We start from the raw sequence: 17972 nt of genomic DNA on the forward strand, positions 1-17972 counted from the left end.
AACCAACAAACCTACTGAGGTCTAGAGAAGGGACGGACAATCTTTTGTTCAGGCTTGCCCTTAACATCTGGAAGGAATAGGGGTCATAAACTAGATTTGACTACATCATCTACTGTGATGACCCGGGCATGGCACAGAGATAATACAGGCAGCTGGCAGTTCAAACCACCCCTTTTTTGCTTCAAATTTCCCCAAACAATCCCACATTTCTGGCAAATCCCAGAGCAAAGTGATGACAACACCCACACACACCTCAAGCAGCCTCTGGCTGCAAATAGTCCAGCCCAGTGCGGTGTACACATGGTTGCGCAGCAATAAATCCAGCAGGGCAAATCAAGGGAGTTCAGAAAGCAAAGGATCCAGGTAATTAGCCCAGAAAGCCAGAAATATGCAAGGACTCTTTGAAAGTTCAAATGTCAGCACTCAACACTTCAGGTGTACAGTGTTCGTTCCCAACAAATGCCTCTCCCCACAGAGTCTCCGTAAGTCTCATTCCCCAGATGTGCCTTGTGAAGAAGGGTGGGGCCCTCTTCTCCCAAGTAGTCTGCTGAGTCTGCACTGTTCTTGCCTTCTCTCCACTCTCTGTGCTCGCGGATCAGGAGGGGGTGGCCCTTGCTCATCACCTGAGCTCTGTCTCTCATGTTCACCTATCTTGGTCCTCCTGCCCCTGTTCCTCCCTGCCTACAAGCTGTCCTAATCCTGAAAGGCCCTGGCCTGATGGGCCCTTCCGCTCCCTCATTTTCCTCTGAAGCCAACAAAGCTTCCCCTTCAATCTCTGTCAGCTCCAGTTCCAGCTCATCTTCCCCCGCAGAATCAGGCTCCGACGGGGACATGACAACCTACTAGGCTAAAATAGTATTTATGAATGAATAGATAGAAGAGTTTCAGGAATTTTAACACTGAAATATTAATTATAGATTTTGTATTACCATACAGTCTGTTTTTTTCTGCAACCCAATGTGCCACCATTTCAGCAATGGTGGTCCCAGGGAAGGGAGGAGGGCATTGAGAATTAGAGGAAAATGATTCAATATCTGCAAAGAGAAGCTAAAGTGGCTTTAAACTATGACTGATAGACTGACCATCTGCAGTAGAGATGAAAAATGTTCCATATTAGAGAGTGTATCTGTCTATTCCATCACTCTTCCATATATGCTGGACTTAAAGCAGCTGGCATTTTCAATCCAGCGCGGCAAGCAACTGGCTGGGAAATCCAAAACTAGCAGTCCTATTCATCAGGACTAGAAATTGCTTGCTTGGGGAAAATGGGAGCAAATATCATTGCTAAAAAAAAAAAAAGATTCTCCATATTGTTCCCCAGAAAGAGAAGCAAAGCAATACCTGGGCAGGATAGTCAAACAGCCACTGTTCCCTTGCCTTTTCCTCATAAGCCACCACAGCCTCTGTCATCTCATGCCTTACAGTGGCCCGCATGCGATCCAACACACAATTCAGCCAGCACTCCACCTAGAGAAGAAAGTGGAAAAGTAAGTCAGTAGCCATCTACAATGAGTCCTTCCCTTGAAATATCAAAGAATGTTGCTGGACACCCTCCCTGGAAGACATCCAGAGGGTTGCACCACCTGAAACTGGCCCTCTTGCTATCAAATTCCATATACTCAAACCTTGTTGGGGTGAGAAGAGGTAGCTGTGAAGTTCGTATATATATATGAAGTTCTTTATTTTTGGTAGCAGGATTGTGTAAGTTTTTCCCAACTGAGAGCAATAATTTATCTTTCCAGAGGCCACGCTCCAAATGAGGTCAGGACAAAAATTAGATTTGACTTAATTTCCATTTCTTTAAAACTAAGTAGTGTAAATATAATTATGCTCCAGTCATGTATTTAATATTTCCTCTCATTGCATATGATATTATAACATAGTACCAATCTTTGGAGGTGCCTAGTGTCCATTTCCAGGGCTTTTGCGAGCCATAGATCAGGCACCTCTCCTTGATTAGCATTTTCTGTAGAAAATCTCATAATTGTTCAGACTCCACCACATCTTATGGAAAGGATAATTCTATGCTATTCTGAGCAGCATATATGTACACTAGGTGAAAATCGGTGAGGAAGCTTCCTGTGGCTTTTGACTCCAACTCAAGGATGGAAACTGAACTTCTCTAAGTTGTTCAGGATCCATTAAGATAAAGCTAGACTCCAAAGTAACCATTGGTGGTGTGATGTTTTAAGTCAAACTATTCTCCAAGGTACCTGAGGGAGGAATAAGAGCAATGGGTGGAAACTAATCAAGGAGAGAAGCAACTTAGAACTGAGGAGAAATTTCCTGACAGTTAGAACAATTAATCACTGGAACAGCTTGCCTCCAGAAGTTGTGAATGCCCCAACACTGGAAGTCTTTAAGAAGATGCTGGATAGCCATTTGTCTGAAACGGTATAGGGTTTCCTGTCTAGGCAAGGGGTTGGACAAGAAGACCTCCAAGGTCCCTTCCAACTCTGCTATTGTATTGTATTGTAAGTTGCCCATATGATCATTGCTTTGAAATGTCATTTTTTAAGCAAATAATTATTTAAAGCATTTAAACTTTGCTTTATCCCCTCCCGCACCTCCAAATGTGGTTTTATAATATATTGGCCTCAGCGCATGTCTACATCTTTAAAGATCTGATATAGGAAAGTATGAATGAGAAGAAAAATACAGCCCTAGTGATAAAAAGGCAGTCCTTCACATCACAATCAACTCAGATAGCATATTGGAAAGGCTGCCCTACTTGACAAAGAAGGATGCCGACCACCCAGCACAATTTCTTTTCTTTCTCTTTGTTTTCCAGGCTGCACGAATAGTTGTCACAGGTGGCTTACTGGAACCTACTGCTCTCTCACTCTCTCCCAAAAGCAATTTGTTTCTTGACACTCACTTACTTACCTGCCCACTGCAATCACATGGCTCACTAAAATCAACATACTCTTCCTCTTTACTGTACATCCCTAAACCCAGCTTGGTTGGGTTTTGCTCAGAATCCACATCAAACTTCATTTTGGCCATGTTATCAAAAAGTTTTGAGAGATGGCGCTGAACCTACAAAATGAATTAGGACAGGTTGCTCATATTTCAAGGAACACTGAACTTAACTACATTAGGCCCAAATGAGGACTTAAAGAAATATCAGCTTCCATCCCCTGCTGGTATATTCACTAAGACTACTCTTGTCAGACTTTGAATCAAAGAGAAACACAACTTACAGTTTACAACTCGTTTTCTTAGTTAATTTTCATTTTCAGAGATCTAAATTTTAAAGAACGCCCTTCAACTATAATTGGTATTTAACAGCTTATAAAACAAATCCTGCAATCTTAAAATATATTATGTAGAAAGCATCTCTCCCTCCGTATGACAAATTGTGTATAAACATTCCTACTTGCCATCAACTAAATATTTCAATTGCGCTTAAAGCTTTGCTAGTTTAATATATGGGCCACTAAGATGAATCATTGAACAGTTAATCCTCTCCAAGAATCAGTAGACAAAACTCCAAGGCGACAATGCAAAACTGATAGATTTATCCATATTTCACCATACGTAATATTTATTTTGATTTTACAACACATTTATTTAGATAGGAATAAAAGACAGAATTCAAAATGTTCCCACTTCTACTAGAGAAGGCATTATTTTTAAGGCATTATTCTTCACTGAGTTACTCTCTTCTTTTGATGCATTTAAACCTGGATCATATGAAAAGGCTCTGGTGAATCCAAGGCACAACTGAAGACCATCCTACCTTCCTTCTTCTCTCCTTTATTTTTATATATGCAAAAATAATTAGATCCTGAAGGCAACAGTTGTCTGATATTAAAAGCTATTGTCCCTTGGGTACCACTATGTAAGCACTTCTGATATCGGTGGGTACGAATGCTTAAATAAATGGCTTCATTTCCACCCTATTTTTTCTCCACTACAAATGATCTTTTCCAATGTGTCTTGCAAACCTCAATATCTATAGCCAACTGGAAAAGTCAGGCACAGTACAAAATATACAGCAAAATGTGATATTCTGCTATTTGCTTGGCATACCTATTCTTCATCTGCAATGGTTTGTACAGGGAAACTTTTCACCTCTTTGCTCTCTCCTGTTACAAACCAATGTTGACTTAATGGAGTTTTAGAGAGAGAAAAATACTAGATGTACAGGCTGCCATCTAGTGGGGATTCAAAGATCCAACATGCCTTGAAAGGGAAGATTTATGGACAATGTCACAGAAATGAAAAAAACAGCCAGTGTTGAGGAACTGATTCCAGCATATTTCCCAAAATGCCATGTTTATAACTGGAGAAAACAATGGAAGTGACTTACCAGCTGTGGATTGGTGCCATTTGAAAGAATATCGAGTAAATCAGCAGAGGAAATAAAGTAAAACCTAGGAAAGGCTAATCGTTGGTGTCTAAATATTCAGCCAAAGCTTTTTCACACAAAGACAATCTGACAAAATCAAACACAAAATAGCATAACTGTATGGAATAAAAGGCAAATACAGCAGTCTAAGTAAATTAGACATGCTGATACACATTTATCCAATTGCACCCTTAATGCATTCACATTTATTGAAATAATGTTTTTATGGTATGTGATAATATATTTCACTTTTAAAAACAAAGGTTCTGTTATTTTTTCCAACTCAACAACTACTTTTGAATGGTTTGTCTGCATTGGGAGAAGTATGTGCAAAAGTCAAAGAAAAAGGAAGCCAAGACAAGAACCACAGGTGGGCCTGACTTACAATTGTCACTTAGCAATCATTTGAAGTTCCAACAAACCTATCTGGTAGTACTTACAACACGTTGAAGACAGTGCACACACACACTCATCAAGATCATATGATGCTGCAAATGGCCAGAAATGTGGCCAGTTGCTGAGCAACCGAAGTGCAGTCACATGACCACATTTTAAGCTGGCTTTGCAAGGGGGGGGGCATTTTAAAGGGAAAAAGTGGTTTTTAAACAAAACCATACTTATAGCGCACCATTGTTTGGCTTAACACCGTGATTTGCTTAACAACCAGGACTAAAATGGTTATAAACTCACTTTTCACAAGACCAATCTTTTTATGACCAGTATGAGTTATAGATGGGCAGGCTGCATTATGGTCATAACTGTGAGGACTATCTATATATCCATCGTGCTTTAAGTTGAAAATTAATTAATTAAAAGGGATTATTCTTTGTGTTCAGAGAATAATAATAAAGAAGAGATAACAATGATGTTGGACTAAGAGCTTGGAGACAGTCTATCCCCATTACAGATACTGACCAAGTGACACTGGCCTGTCACTCTCCCTTAGCCCAATCTCCCCCACATTGTTGTGAAAAATAGGTGGAAGGAGCAATGCCTTGAGCTCCTACAGAAAAAGGTGGGATTTAAATCTAATAGACAAACAAATACTGTCCTTTACAAAATCATCGCTGGAGTGAGTTTCAGGCGGTTGCCCCTGAGGATGTGGACAAGGCCAGGAGAGCTGTAGGGGCCTCCACATGTGTGCTGGACCCGGGCCCTTCCTGGCTGGTTGTAAACAGCAGGAGGTGACACGAGGCTGGATCCAGGCGGTTGTTACCGCCTCACTTCGGAAGGGGATCTTCCCCCCGCTTTAAAGACGGCGGTGGTGAGACCCCTCCTGAAGAAACCATCCTTGATCCAGCTGTTTAAATAACTACCGTCCAGTCTCCAACCTCCCCTTTGTGGGGAAGGTTGTTGAGAAGGTGGTGGCCTTTCAGCTCCGCGGTCCTTGGAGGAAGCCAACTATCTCGATCCGTTCCAGTGTGGCTTCAGACCTGGCTGCAGCACAGAAACCGCTTTGGTCGCGTTGACCGATGATCCTGGAGAGCCAGGGATGGAGGCCACGCCTCCATCCTAGTGCTCCTTGACCTCTCGGTGGCTTTCGATACCATCGACCATGGTATCCTTCTGCGACGACTGCGGGAGGTGGGGGTGGGAGGCGCTGTCTTACAGTGGTTCTCCTCTTACCTCTCGGACAGGTCGCAGTCGGTGTTAGTTGGGGAGCAGAGATCGACCCCTAGGCCCCTAACGTGTGGGGTGCCTCAGGGTTCGGTCCTGTCCCCCCTTCTTTTCAACATCTACATGAAACCGCTGGATGAGATCATTCGACGGCACGGATAAAGTACCATCAATATGCGGACGATACTCAATTGTATCTGTCCGCCCGTGCCAACTCAACAAAGCGATGGATGTGATGAGCCAGGGGCTGGCTGCTGTTAAAGACTGGATGGGGGTCAACAAGCTTGTTCTCAATCCAGAAAAGACCGAGTGGCTGTTGTGTTTCCCTCCCAAGAATTGGCCAAGTACTCCATCTCTCAGGCTGGGGGGTCAAATTATACGCCCTCAGACAGGGTTCGCAACTTGGGAGTCCTCCTGGACCCACAGCTGACCTTCGAACATCATTTGTCAGCTGTGACCAGGGGGGCATTGCCCAGGTTCGCCTGGTACAACCAGTTGCGTCCCTACCTGAACCGGAGGCCCTCACAACAGTCACTCGTGCCCTTGTGACCTCTAGGCTGGAATATTGCAATGTGCTCTACATGGGGCTGCCCTTGAAGAGCATTTGGCGACTCCAGCTAGTCCAGAACGCGGACCGCACGAGCGATAGTGGGTGCACCTCCGGTTCACCCACTTAACACCTATCCTCCGCGAGCTGCGCTGGCTACCTGTGGATCTCCGGGTGCGCTTCAAGGTGCTACTTATCACCTATAAAGCCCTACATGGTAGTGGGCCTGGGTACTTGAGAGACCGCCTACTGCCAATCACCTCCACCAGACCGATTCGATCGCATCGATTAGGCCTCCTCCGAATCCCATCTTCTAGCCAGTGCAAACTGGCAACTACCCAGAGGAGGGCCTTCTCGGTGGCTGCCTCCGTCCCTTGGAACGAACTCCCCGTGGAGATTCGGACCCTCACCACCCTCCAATCCTTCCGCGCTGCTGTAAAGATCTGGCTGTCCCGGCTGGCCTGGGGCTAAGATTATAGCCCCACTCGAATGGTGTGATTGTTGTGTTTTTTTCTTTTTTAATATGCTGTATTGTTTATTGTTGTCGTCTCCCCACTCCCTTTTGAATTGTGAGCCGCCCTGAGTCCCTTCAGGGAAAAGGGCGGCATACAAATAAGGTAAAATCAAATAAAAATCAAATCAAAATCAAATCAAAAATGTTGGAATCTTAGCTCTGGCCTGCTCATTCGGGGCATTTCAATGCCCACAGCCACAGGCCTATACCTCTGTTTGCAACTGAAGAACATAATTACTCTGCTCATATTATAAAAAGAACAATTCAAGTGACTGAAAAGTTACCTTAAAGACAGATTTATCACTCAGAAAAGGAAACTACAAATAGGACCATCCTTACCTACCTAGAAATAGGGGAGCACACAATTCAGGTATATGTATCTCAACGCACCTGTTTTGAATATTTTCTAGTTGCTCATATAGCGGTGGCTTCTTAGTTGCCTCTATTACATTTGGGGTTTTCTCCGCATCATAAGCCATTTCTTTAAAGTCAACATCAATTCCCTCAAACGTTTGGAATCCTATAAGTGAGAAGACATGAGTCTTACCGATTTCTTGCGCCTGTCTCTCAAAGCTATTTTTTTATTATTACACATTCAAATCTTTTGAGCAGTGCCTTATCCCAATATGCACAGGATGCAAATCAAGATGAGGAATTCCTCTCCAAACATAACCCAGCCACCTCAGACTTATAGCTACAGAAAACACCATAAATTATAGTCTGGAATTACAAGATAAGCAATGACCATTTAATCAGCAAACTGTGTGCATCAGCCATTTTAATACTTTGCAAGAACTCAAGGAACTTCTTATCACGGTATATTTGCATCCTTTACTTATGCCATCTTATCCAGAAGAGCTGTCTACATTAAATATTTAAAACCACTCCCATTGCTTCACTGTCACGGTTTCCCCTAAAGAATTGTAATTCTGGGAATTGAATTGCTTTCCTCAGTATGGAGCTGCACAGATTTATTAGCACTACAATTCCAAGATTTCTAATAATTGCTCTCTGACAGTTATGTAGTATTTCCCATAAAAAGGGAATGGTGATTTTTTTTTTACCTCGGGAAGTTGCGCCCTGATATCTTCTGACCCAGTAAATATGCTTTTCTAGGTGAGACCAGCTCCGTTGAACTTCAAACCAGATGGAAATGACCAAGTCTGGCGGTAGACAGCTTCCTCTGCCAGGAAGACACTTCCTCTAAGAAAAAAGCAATGTATTTGGATGTCATTAAGTTTTGTAACTGCACCTGGTTGTCTTCAAGTGTCTCAATGAGCTCTTCATCAGATTTCAACAATGGGACATTTGTGCGTGGATGAGGTTCATACTGAAACTCCATGCTAGCCCAGGTTGTTTTCAGTTCCTTCACAACTTTCTCCATGCTCATTTCTTTCATGGCTTTGTCACGATGCTCCGAACTTCATCTTCAAAATTATGCAAGTTAAGTTTGAGCAGGTCTTCCAAAGTGGTGTCTGCATCCATTGTGAAGTACACGCCTGTGGCTTGCATCAATTGATTCCAATGTCTCTCTCCCGATGGCAGGATTTTGCAGGTCTGACACTGCCCTCAAGGAGGTCAGGATGTTTTTCACCTTGTTGTCCAATCCTGAGAAAGCATCCCAAGCTCTCATTTCTTTATCCAAGTTCCGGATGCTTTTGGCAAACTTTTTGCATTCCAGTTCCATATTTTCAACGTTGATATCAACCCATTTTGTAGCTTCCCATTCATTCATGCTGGAGAGCACTACGGAGATCATATCCCAGAGTTCTTAAGAATGCACATTTCCTTTCGGCACTGCTTAGCTGCTTGTAGTCTGGAACATTAACTTCAAATAATTCTCCTGATTTATAAATTGAGGTCATGGTATATTCCATTTGCTGTAGCTCTGCGTGGATGCCATCTAGCATTTCATAAGGGTTTGTTGCATCAAATCTAGGAAGCAAGTTTTAACTCAGTTTAATCAATTTTGTGTACTTTTTCCCCTCACAAATGCAATTAAATGCTAAACATTAATGACTAGATTATAAAATTGGAACAAGTAGAAATTAAAGAATATGGTATGTTCAACTGCATAGGGAAGAAATATAAACAACTGTCATTTGCCTTCCACCTCACACTTTAGTCTGGCTTGTTGCACCTGCTCATATCTTTCCTGAATGTTGTTTCAAAACAATTTCGGAACCATAAACTTTGCACCTGGGGGAGGGGCACTAATAAAAGACAACAGGCAACAAAACATATTAAATTTCGACCCCAGAAAGCTAATAAAATTACAGGCAGGAAACTCTTTCAGAACTCCTGAAGTAAGATGAACTCTGTGGCAAAACCCAGAGGACAAAGGCCAGAAGAGTAGCTTTTAGCAATTAACTGACCAGGAAATTTCAGGAGAGAGTTGGGTCAAGCTGAGGTGACAACATCATTTAAGTATTTCACAGCAGGCAAAGAAAAAGCCAAGACCAATGCATCAGAACTGCAAGCATAGCGTAATGGCAAATAAAAGGTAAGATATCAACAATACTCATGCCAGGAGCAAAAAGACACCACATGCCTATTCTTTCAATAATAGATATAGAAAGATGCTTTTAAAAAAGGGAACTGTTTTTAAAACCTTCTCTTGCTATTTGGCATTGAGAACACAAGAATTGCAATAACAGGATACTGATTCCAGTGCAAAGAACAAGCCAAATAAATGGGCCTCCCCATTATACCGATGATTTGATCTCTCTATCTTATCACCAGATAAATGTATGCTACCTTCAGTAAACCCACAAGACTTCCATTGCTTCACAGCAGTGATTTGCCCTCACCTGAAAGGTGCCTCTTGGCGAAATCTTCTCTGAATTTATTCTGCTCCACATCAAACAGAGCACACTTCCTGCGAAGTATGGCCACTTTCATTTGCCTGCAAGGGAGCCACCTGCTGCTTCATATTTATGGCCAACTTCTTCACATTGTTCCATTTTTCTGGCAGTTCCTGGAAGCAAAAATAAATAAAATTATGCTGGTTGCTAAAAAAAATAAAATAAGATATTTTGTTTCTAAAAGAGGAACCATGCTGCTTAGGTACTTTGCTAGGTATATGTTTTATTCACTAATATTGTTTCCCTTTTTTTAATTAGGGGGAAATCTATATCTTGCATCCTATTAAGAAGGAGGGAATAATTTTTCATGGTCTTCAGTGCCCCTCACTATCGTCCTCTTGATCCTACAATTCATATTCTGTGTCACGATCTTAATGAATGTTATTAGATTAGTAACAGGCAAAGGAGAGGTCTTTAAATAGAATAAATGTGGCATGTTTTTAAATAATTATGTCTACAAAAAACAACTTCAAACTGCCATTTTAGCAGAAGAAAAGCAGTTAAAGGGATGAAAATCTGGATGTGTAGCCCATTCCTAGAATTTTTTTCTCAATTCAATAGAAATACCATGTAATGCTGTTATATTAGGGCTACAGCATCCATTGGCAATGTTTGCCAGAAAGTAAAACCCCGTGACCTGACAAATGTGCGCATGACAAAAGCACGCCGATGTCATCAACGCAACATCATCAATGTGACGACAACAGTGTGCCGACAGAAGTGTGATTTAAGTTAAGATAAGGGTTAGGTTTAGGGTTAGGGTTAGGGTTAGGGTTAGGGTTAGGGTTAGGCTTAGGCTTAGGCTTAGGCTTAGGCTTAGGCTTAGGGTTAGGCTTAGGCTTAGGCTTAGGGTTAGGGTTAGGGTTAGGGTTAGGGTTAGGGTTAGGGTTAGGGTTAGGGTTAGGGTTAGGGTTAGGGTTAGGGTTAGGGAGGGTTAGGGTTAGGGTTAGGGTTAGATTTAGGGTTAAGGTTAGGGTTAGGGTTACAGCACGCTTCTGTCGGCGTGCTGTTGTCGGCGCGCTTCAGTGTTCATTTGTCGCCGCACTTTAGAACTCGCGGTTTTGTCACCGCGGTTTAGTCAGGCTTGCTTTTGTCGGTCGCCCTTTTGTCGGTGAACCGTAAAACCCCAGTCCTAACTCACCTTGTGAGAACTTGTTTGGGACAAGCTGTTTATCATTATGAGACATGCAAATGTTTCACCCAGATTATCACCCAGATTGAATATCTATTCAACTTTAGAAAACTCAGAGTAATTTACACTGTACACACTGACATCTCTCATCCTGACACTGATTATGTCTTCTTAGCTCCATTACTGCTCTTAGGGAGGGTCAAGGATTCCATGACCCTTTCTTCTCTGGAAGAGAATAGTGTCCTTAAATCAGTCAGTGAGTTTTTGCTATGTTCACTTATTTGCATCTAGGATTTCACCCACCTCCAATTGCCTATAGACATCCCCAGGCAATTCTTGCTCATAATTCTTCAATAATTCAATAGTTGTTTCAAGGGCTCAAACATCTCATCGGTGCTGGACTGTCTATCTTTAACAGCCATTAGTTGACCCATAACTTCCACCAAACCTTCATAATCTCCTTTCTCCAACTTTTTGCTCAAACCTCTCTCAGCAATCTTTGCAAACTCCTCAAGGTCAGACAAACTAAAGGCAGAGCAGAGGAACAATCACAGAAAAAACAATATGTTTTTAGAACAATAAATGTGATAACAAAATCTATCATCCTTCAAGCAAATAACTAGAAAATGTTTACCTTAGCAAAAAAAAAGAAAGAAAGAAAGAAAGAAAGAAAGAAAGAAAGAAAGAAAGAAAGAAAGAAAGAAAGAAGAAGACCCAACCAGGCTGCCAAATTATAAGGGCTCCTACTTAGGCAAATCACATTAACAAAAGAAAAAGGCAGCAATGCAATCCTAAATATTGGAGTGGGGAGAGAGAGAGAACATGCATGACAAATGAGCTGTCAATTTCCAAAGCCCAGTTGCCTAATAAGGGCTAGGACAAATAGGGATGGCAGGTTGCCCACAGCATCTTTTCTCTTTTTTGAAATTGAAACTTTTTCATCACAACCATAGGGAAAATATGGAGAAAGAAATTGGTGCAGTCCTTGGGTCTTAGAGTAATTTAAAGACGTGTAGAATTATTGGATTCCAGATTGCTTTCAACAAGGGTAAGTAAATAAGGTATATTTTAGTAGCCATTGCTTGTAGCAACATTTGCCCAGGATTACCTGCCCAAGGGACCAGGAGACGTCCACATTACTCTCTTGTTACCTGCTTGCAACAGGTACCTGCTTGATTTAAAGTTCTGGAGCAGGGGTGTCAAACTCAAATCATCATGGCGTTCTCACGTGACGTATCACGACTTTTTCCCCTTCGCTAAACCGGACGTGGACGTGGCCAGCGCGTGACATATCCGGCCCACAGGCTGTGAATTTGACATCCCTGTTCTAGAGATTGCTGCCATCCTTATTCCTTGGACACAGTAGTGATTCTGACTCAGCAGAGGCCATTTTGCCCAGCACTGCATCCACTTTCTGGACTGATCCTGAACAGTGACTCTAGAGGAGTTTGCCCTCTGAGAGTTCCTATTAGAAAACCACTTAGGATTTGCATATCTAAGGGTCTCTCTCTCTCTCTCTCTCTCTCTCCTCTCTCTCTCTCTCTAAAGATGCACCTTTTTTGCAAGGCTCGTTATTAAGTAATGTTATCTTGGTGTACAAGCTAAGGCATCAGACTAGAAACTGAGAGATTGTAAATACTACTCCAGGCACAAAGCCAGCTGGTGACCTTGGACCAGGCACTTTCTCTCAGCCCTAGGAAGTGGCAAACCACTTTGAAAAACCTTGTCAAGAAAATTGCAGGGACTTGTCCAGGAGTCTCTGAGAATTGGACACAATTGAATAGAAGGAGAAAAAATACATTATTTATTTTAATTTATATCTATCCTGATAAAGTAGAAAAGAGGGATTATAAAATATAGAGATTAGCAGTATAGATACAATACAATACAATAGCAGAGTTGGAAGGGACCTTGGAGGTCTTCTAGTCCAACTCCCTGCCTAGGCAGGAAACCCTATACCATGTCAGACAAATGGCTATCCAACATCTTCTTAAAGACTTCCAGCGTTGGGGCATTCACAACTTCTAGAAGCAAGCTGTTCCACTGATTAATTGTTCTAACTGTCAGGAAATTTCTCCTCAGTTCTAAGTTGCTTCTCTCCTTGATTAGTTTCCACCCATTGCTTCTTGTTCTACCTTCAGGTGCCTTGGAAAATAGTTTGACTCCCTCTTCTTTGTGGCAACCCCTGAGATATTGGAACACTGCCATGTCTCCCCTAGTCCTTCTTTCTATTATCTAGTATCTATAGATACTAGGCATGCCCATGAATCGTTTGAGAAATGTATGCTCCCACCAACAGCAGACTGTCTATCAGCCATCAGGCTAGTCCTAAATATGGATTGGCCCTGAAATAAATCTGAATTCAAAGTTCATTTGTAATGGAGAGATGGATCCAGGAAACTTGATATACCCTTTTAGTAAGGTATGTGAGAACTAGTTTTCTAATGGTAAGTGGTCTCTGTTATGCCATCTAAACATAACTTTAAAAGCTATATATCCATGATGGCGAACCTATGGCACCTACGCACCAGAGGTGGCATGCAGAGCCCCCTCTCTGGGCATGAGAGCTGTCGTCCCAGCTCAGCTCCACCGCACATACATGCTCACCTCCCACCAGCCATCTGGTCTTCAGATTTGATTTGATTTGATTTGATTTGATTATATTTATATGCCGCCCTTTTCCCCCGAAGGGGACTCAGGGCGGCTCACAATTCAAATCAGGGAAGGGGGGTACAGACAAAAAATATAAAAAAACGAAACATAACAATGCATAATTTAAAAACACACAACAGTCATATCATTTGAGACGGGGGCAACGGCTCTTTAGCCCCAGGCCTGTCAGAACAGCCAGGTTTTAAGGGCTTTGCGGAAGGCCTGGAGGGTGGTGAGGGTTCGAATCTCCATGGGGAATTCGTTCCAGAGGGTCGGAGCAGCCACAGAGAAGGCTCTCCTCCGGGTAGTCGCCAGTCGACACTGGCCGGCGGATGGAATTCGGAGGAGGCCTAATCTGTGGGATCTAATCGGTCTAGTGGAGGTGATTGGTAGCAGGCGGTCTCTCAAGTACCCAGGTCCAATACCATGAAGGGCTTTATAAGTGACGACTAGCGCCTTGAAGCGTATCCGGAGACCAATAGGCAGCCAGTGCAGCTCGCGGAAGATAGGTGTTACGTGGGTGAACCGAGGTGCACCCACGATCGCTCGCACGGCTGCATTCTGGACAAGCTGAAGTCTCCGAATGCTCTTCAAGGGCTGCCCCATGTAGAGCACGTTGCAGTAGTCTCTGCTGCTCGTGTTCTGGGGGTGGGACGCATGAGCGGGGACGTGCACACATGCACAGGGGTGAGCTGAATATATGGGGGATTTGCATGCATGCGCAGAGGCATGGGCACATGAGCATGCACAGGGCAGGAGCCATTGCATTTTGCCGATGTGTGTGTGTGTCTGCTTTGGGCACTCAGTGCCGAAAAGCCTAGCCATCACTATTATACGTGATCCTCTTTTTTTGCTATCAGCTCAACAGCCCTTAGCCAGGCTATAGAGGTGGAGTCCCAGCCTCCAATTCAGAGGTAATACATCATGAAATGCCCTCTGCTGGAAAGCCACAGCAGCAAATAGTTCTCTCTTTAAACCACATGGACACAAAAGGACTATATGGTTCTTCTCCCATTCTAAAGAAAGAATAGCAGCTTGAGCTTCTTTTTTTTTTGCACTGAACAAACTGTAAATAATTGATTTGACAAAATGAATCCCTTCTACTCAGAAAAAAAGATCCCATTTTTAGAAAATATATTTGATATGTTTATTTTTTTCCCTAAAAGAAATGGGCAACTGCTTGCAATATCCTTGGGGTCAATCTTCTCCACTCTTGAAGAAAGCTGAAATCCAAAACATGTTAAATGTATGTATTCAATGTTAATATAAGTAGGACAAATTGCCAGTAAGTCTACAGAACTCCTGTAGTTCCTCATTACTTGAAAAACTATGACATGATCTTCTCTTGGGAATAATCAGGCATTCTCATTTCATTTTTTTTTGATGATTCTATGCTCATAATTTGGAAATATAATTAGTGTCCCTCACATTCTCCAAGAATAAACTACAATTATGGCATAATATTTCCAGCTATATCCCACAAGACCTCACAGAGATTGCTGTACTGTAATCCCTCAACAAGGATTCAGTCATTGTCATTTGATTATTGTTTTGCTGGAACAATTAGTCATGACATTTAAGCATAACCATGGGAGTACACAAAAATAGAAGGGACTTTAAACCAGCATTGAAGACATTTAATGGTGACATTGCTTATCCTTCAGATCATGAAATTATGCACAGGATAAGGCAATTACAAGAAAGAAAAAAGAAAAGAAACTAGCAAAGAATCCATCAAGCTAATGCTCCCCAGATCATTAGATTACAGAGTAAGATTACAATTTCCATAATCAGACCTAACTTTCGGAAGAGCTCCAGCTGGCATAGTTTAGAAAATATGAGATTCAGTTAAGTGCATAGTAGCACTTAGTAATTACTGTGATTCTGGAGGTGAAGGACCTGCAAAGCTGTGACAAACAATGGCTAATCAATCCCAAAGATTTGAACTTTCCTATCTTGATCTAAAGGTAGTTTGTATGCATCAGTTCCAGTCTACTATTACTATCTACTGTTTACAGCAACTTGGAAATAAATTCTTTTCTTTGAGAAAAGTAATAATCAACTGATACTGTTCTACTTTTCTATTTAACTTTTCAATTTTACCACTAATAAAACATTCCCTAGTCTGCACAATCTGCACATCAGTCTCTGATGTTTCCCTAATAAAATCTTCCAACCCATAATTAGTACATGTTATATTCCCTTCTTTATTTTTGGTGAAATTAAAACCTTTTAATATTTAGAATATTTAGAATCAGCATGCTGCCCGTGTATTAGGCATTGGTCATGCTAATTAAACAGGTTTTCCCCCTTTGGAAAATGTATAATTGTTTCCCCGTAGTTTCTTTTTCCTCGTGTATATATCTTTGGAATTGTAGTAATTGTAATTGCCTGAACTAATTCTTCTCATTATTTGTTAGTGTGGGTATTAATTGTACTAATTGTTCCAATCATATGTGAATTTTAATTTCCCCCACGTAGAAATCACTCCAGCAAATAAGCATTTGCTATATGTACAATGCTCATGTAAAAGTTCACTGAAGTAAGACCTGAAACTGACTCAAAGCCAAACAAATAAACACAGGTCATTCCATGTGGGAATAGAAGAGCTGGTTTGAAGGAATTCAAGGACATTTTTAAAAACAGACAAATGAAAAATGGCAGTGAATTAAAGAAGTCTGATTGAGAACATTACATGTATGGTAATTTTAAATTGAGTTCCAGAAAAATGGCGTTCAACAGGATCCTGAAGAAGATAAACACTGTGATTCACAGAACATCAAACTGATCTCTCCTGGGTCAAGTTTTGTAACATAAGCATGAACAAGCAGCTGGTGTTACAATGAGAGAAAATAGACCAAACTACAAGCTATTGAATGAATTCTTGGACTTTTTCATAAATGCCCCCATTCTTTCATACAATTTGTATCTACTGAACCTACTTGTTTCCTATCTGAAAAAGAGGGAAACCACAATGCCAGCGATTTAAAAATTGTGTTGATGTACCCTGGAGTGCCACAAAAAGAAACTTTGGGTCTAGATGTTTATCCATTCTATTTTTACCACATTTTCTACTTAACACAAGAAACTCAAGAGGAGCAAGAAAAATAGTGGTACCTGTGAGTCACGTAATCAATGAGATGCTGCTTGAACATGAAACTCCATTTTTTAATTACACCCAGAAGAGATGCTTTGAAGGGACGGGCATCCACTTTCATCCAGCTGTCAAGCACACATACTGGTTCCAGGTGGCTCACTTCTTCATAGACCTTCTCATAAGAGTCTATTTGCCCTCTGAACTGCTGAAGTGTTGGTGGGGTCTCTGGGACTCCTTCCTCTGCATGGACTTCTATCTCCTCTGCAGTGAGAACGTGGCCATATAAGAGGAACTGACGTAAGAATTCCTTTCTGTCATCCACATAGAGATAGGAGTAATGGTCAAAGGACTTGCGATAGTCACAACAAGCTGAGATCATCTTCTGGACACGTCCCATTAACCTTTGGCGCATGTCAGTAAGGTCAGACATCTCCTCCATGTCAGCCTGTCCAGAGACAGAAATACAACCCTGAACTAAACAGAAGAGTGGAGGCATAGATTCACATATAATATAGGATTATGGCCACCAAGGATCAAACCTGATAATGAGGAAATGTGCAGTGATCTGCAAGCCTTGGTACGAGGGAAGAGACCCGGTAGATCTTATTGACAAGCCCTTCAATGATATCATAGAAACCATCACTGGCACCAGCATCCAGAGAAGGACGAAATATTATCTCAGGGACAGACAACTCCAGCTGCACTTTGAAAAGAGGAGCATGGCCTGCGTTGGAATCTGTTGGATAAGAAGGCAGATGTAATTGGTCTGCTAACAGTTCCTTCCCACCTCTGCAGTGAAACACTACTACTACTTTCTACAGTTTGGCACACTTCAGATAACTTGGATTACTGTTTTTAGTGTTCTCAGTCAGTCCAACCAAAGGCTGTGCTGGCTATAAAATCTAGGAACTGTAGCCTAACACGGATGAAGCAAGCAGCATGTCAGCAGTACAAGGTCAACCGGTACAAGGTCTACGGTCCACAAGGCAATGTAAATCAGACTACTTTTATGTAACAGCTATAGTAACAGAAGTCTGAATGTTCACTTTATCTTCATGGAAACTAGGACAAGTCTTGTCTGAGATGCTTTCCAAGCTAGTTTCTTGGCCCAGGCTGAGGATCCGCTTATCTCACCATTGCTTTGGTAGCAGATTTTTCTCCTATTCTCCAAGGCCATTTCTCCATGTCCTCTACA

General features: G+C 41.9%; 1 protein-coding gene across 1 annotated transcript in view; it reads right to left on the reverse strand.

Moving 5' to 3' along the window:
* DNAH9 (dynein axonemal heavy chain 9) overlaps positions 1-17972 on the reverse strand; it is a 224102-nt gene that overhangs the window by 185642 nt on the left and 20488 nt on the right. Inside the window, 19 exon segments of the mRNA XM_032239026.1 lie at positions 1342-1467; positions 2887-3039; positions 4316-4398; positions 4401-4441; positions 7423-7542; positions 8086-8141; positions 8143-8196; positions 8198-8442; positions 8445-8568; positions 8570-8805; positions 8808-8834; positions 8837-8967; positions 9843-9867; positions 9870-9927; positions 9929-10009; positions 11332-11396; positions 11399-11553; positions 16798-17222; positions 17317-17513. Coding sequence (XP_032094917.1) covers positions 1342-1467; positions 2887-3039; positions 4316-4398; positions 4401-4441; positions 7423-7542; positions 8086-8141; positions 8143-8196; positions 8198-8442; positions 8445-8568; positions 8570-8805; positions 8808-8834; positions 8837-8967; positions 9843-9867; positions 9870-9927; positions 9929-10009; positions 11332-11396; positions 11399-11553; positions 16798-17222; positions 17317-17513 — 2402 coding nt within the window.

The sequence above is a fragment of the Thamnophis elegans genome, chromosome 2 (genome assembly GCF_009769535.1).
Source record: "Thamnophis elegans isolate rThaEle1 chromosome 2, rThaEle1.pri, whole genome shotgun sequence".
NCBI classification, from domain to species: Eukaryota; Metazoa; Chordata; class Lepidosauria; order Squamata; family Colubridae; genus Thamnophis; species Thamnophis elegans.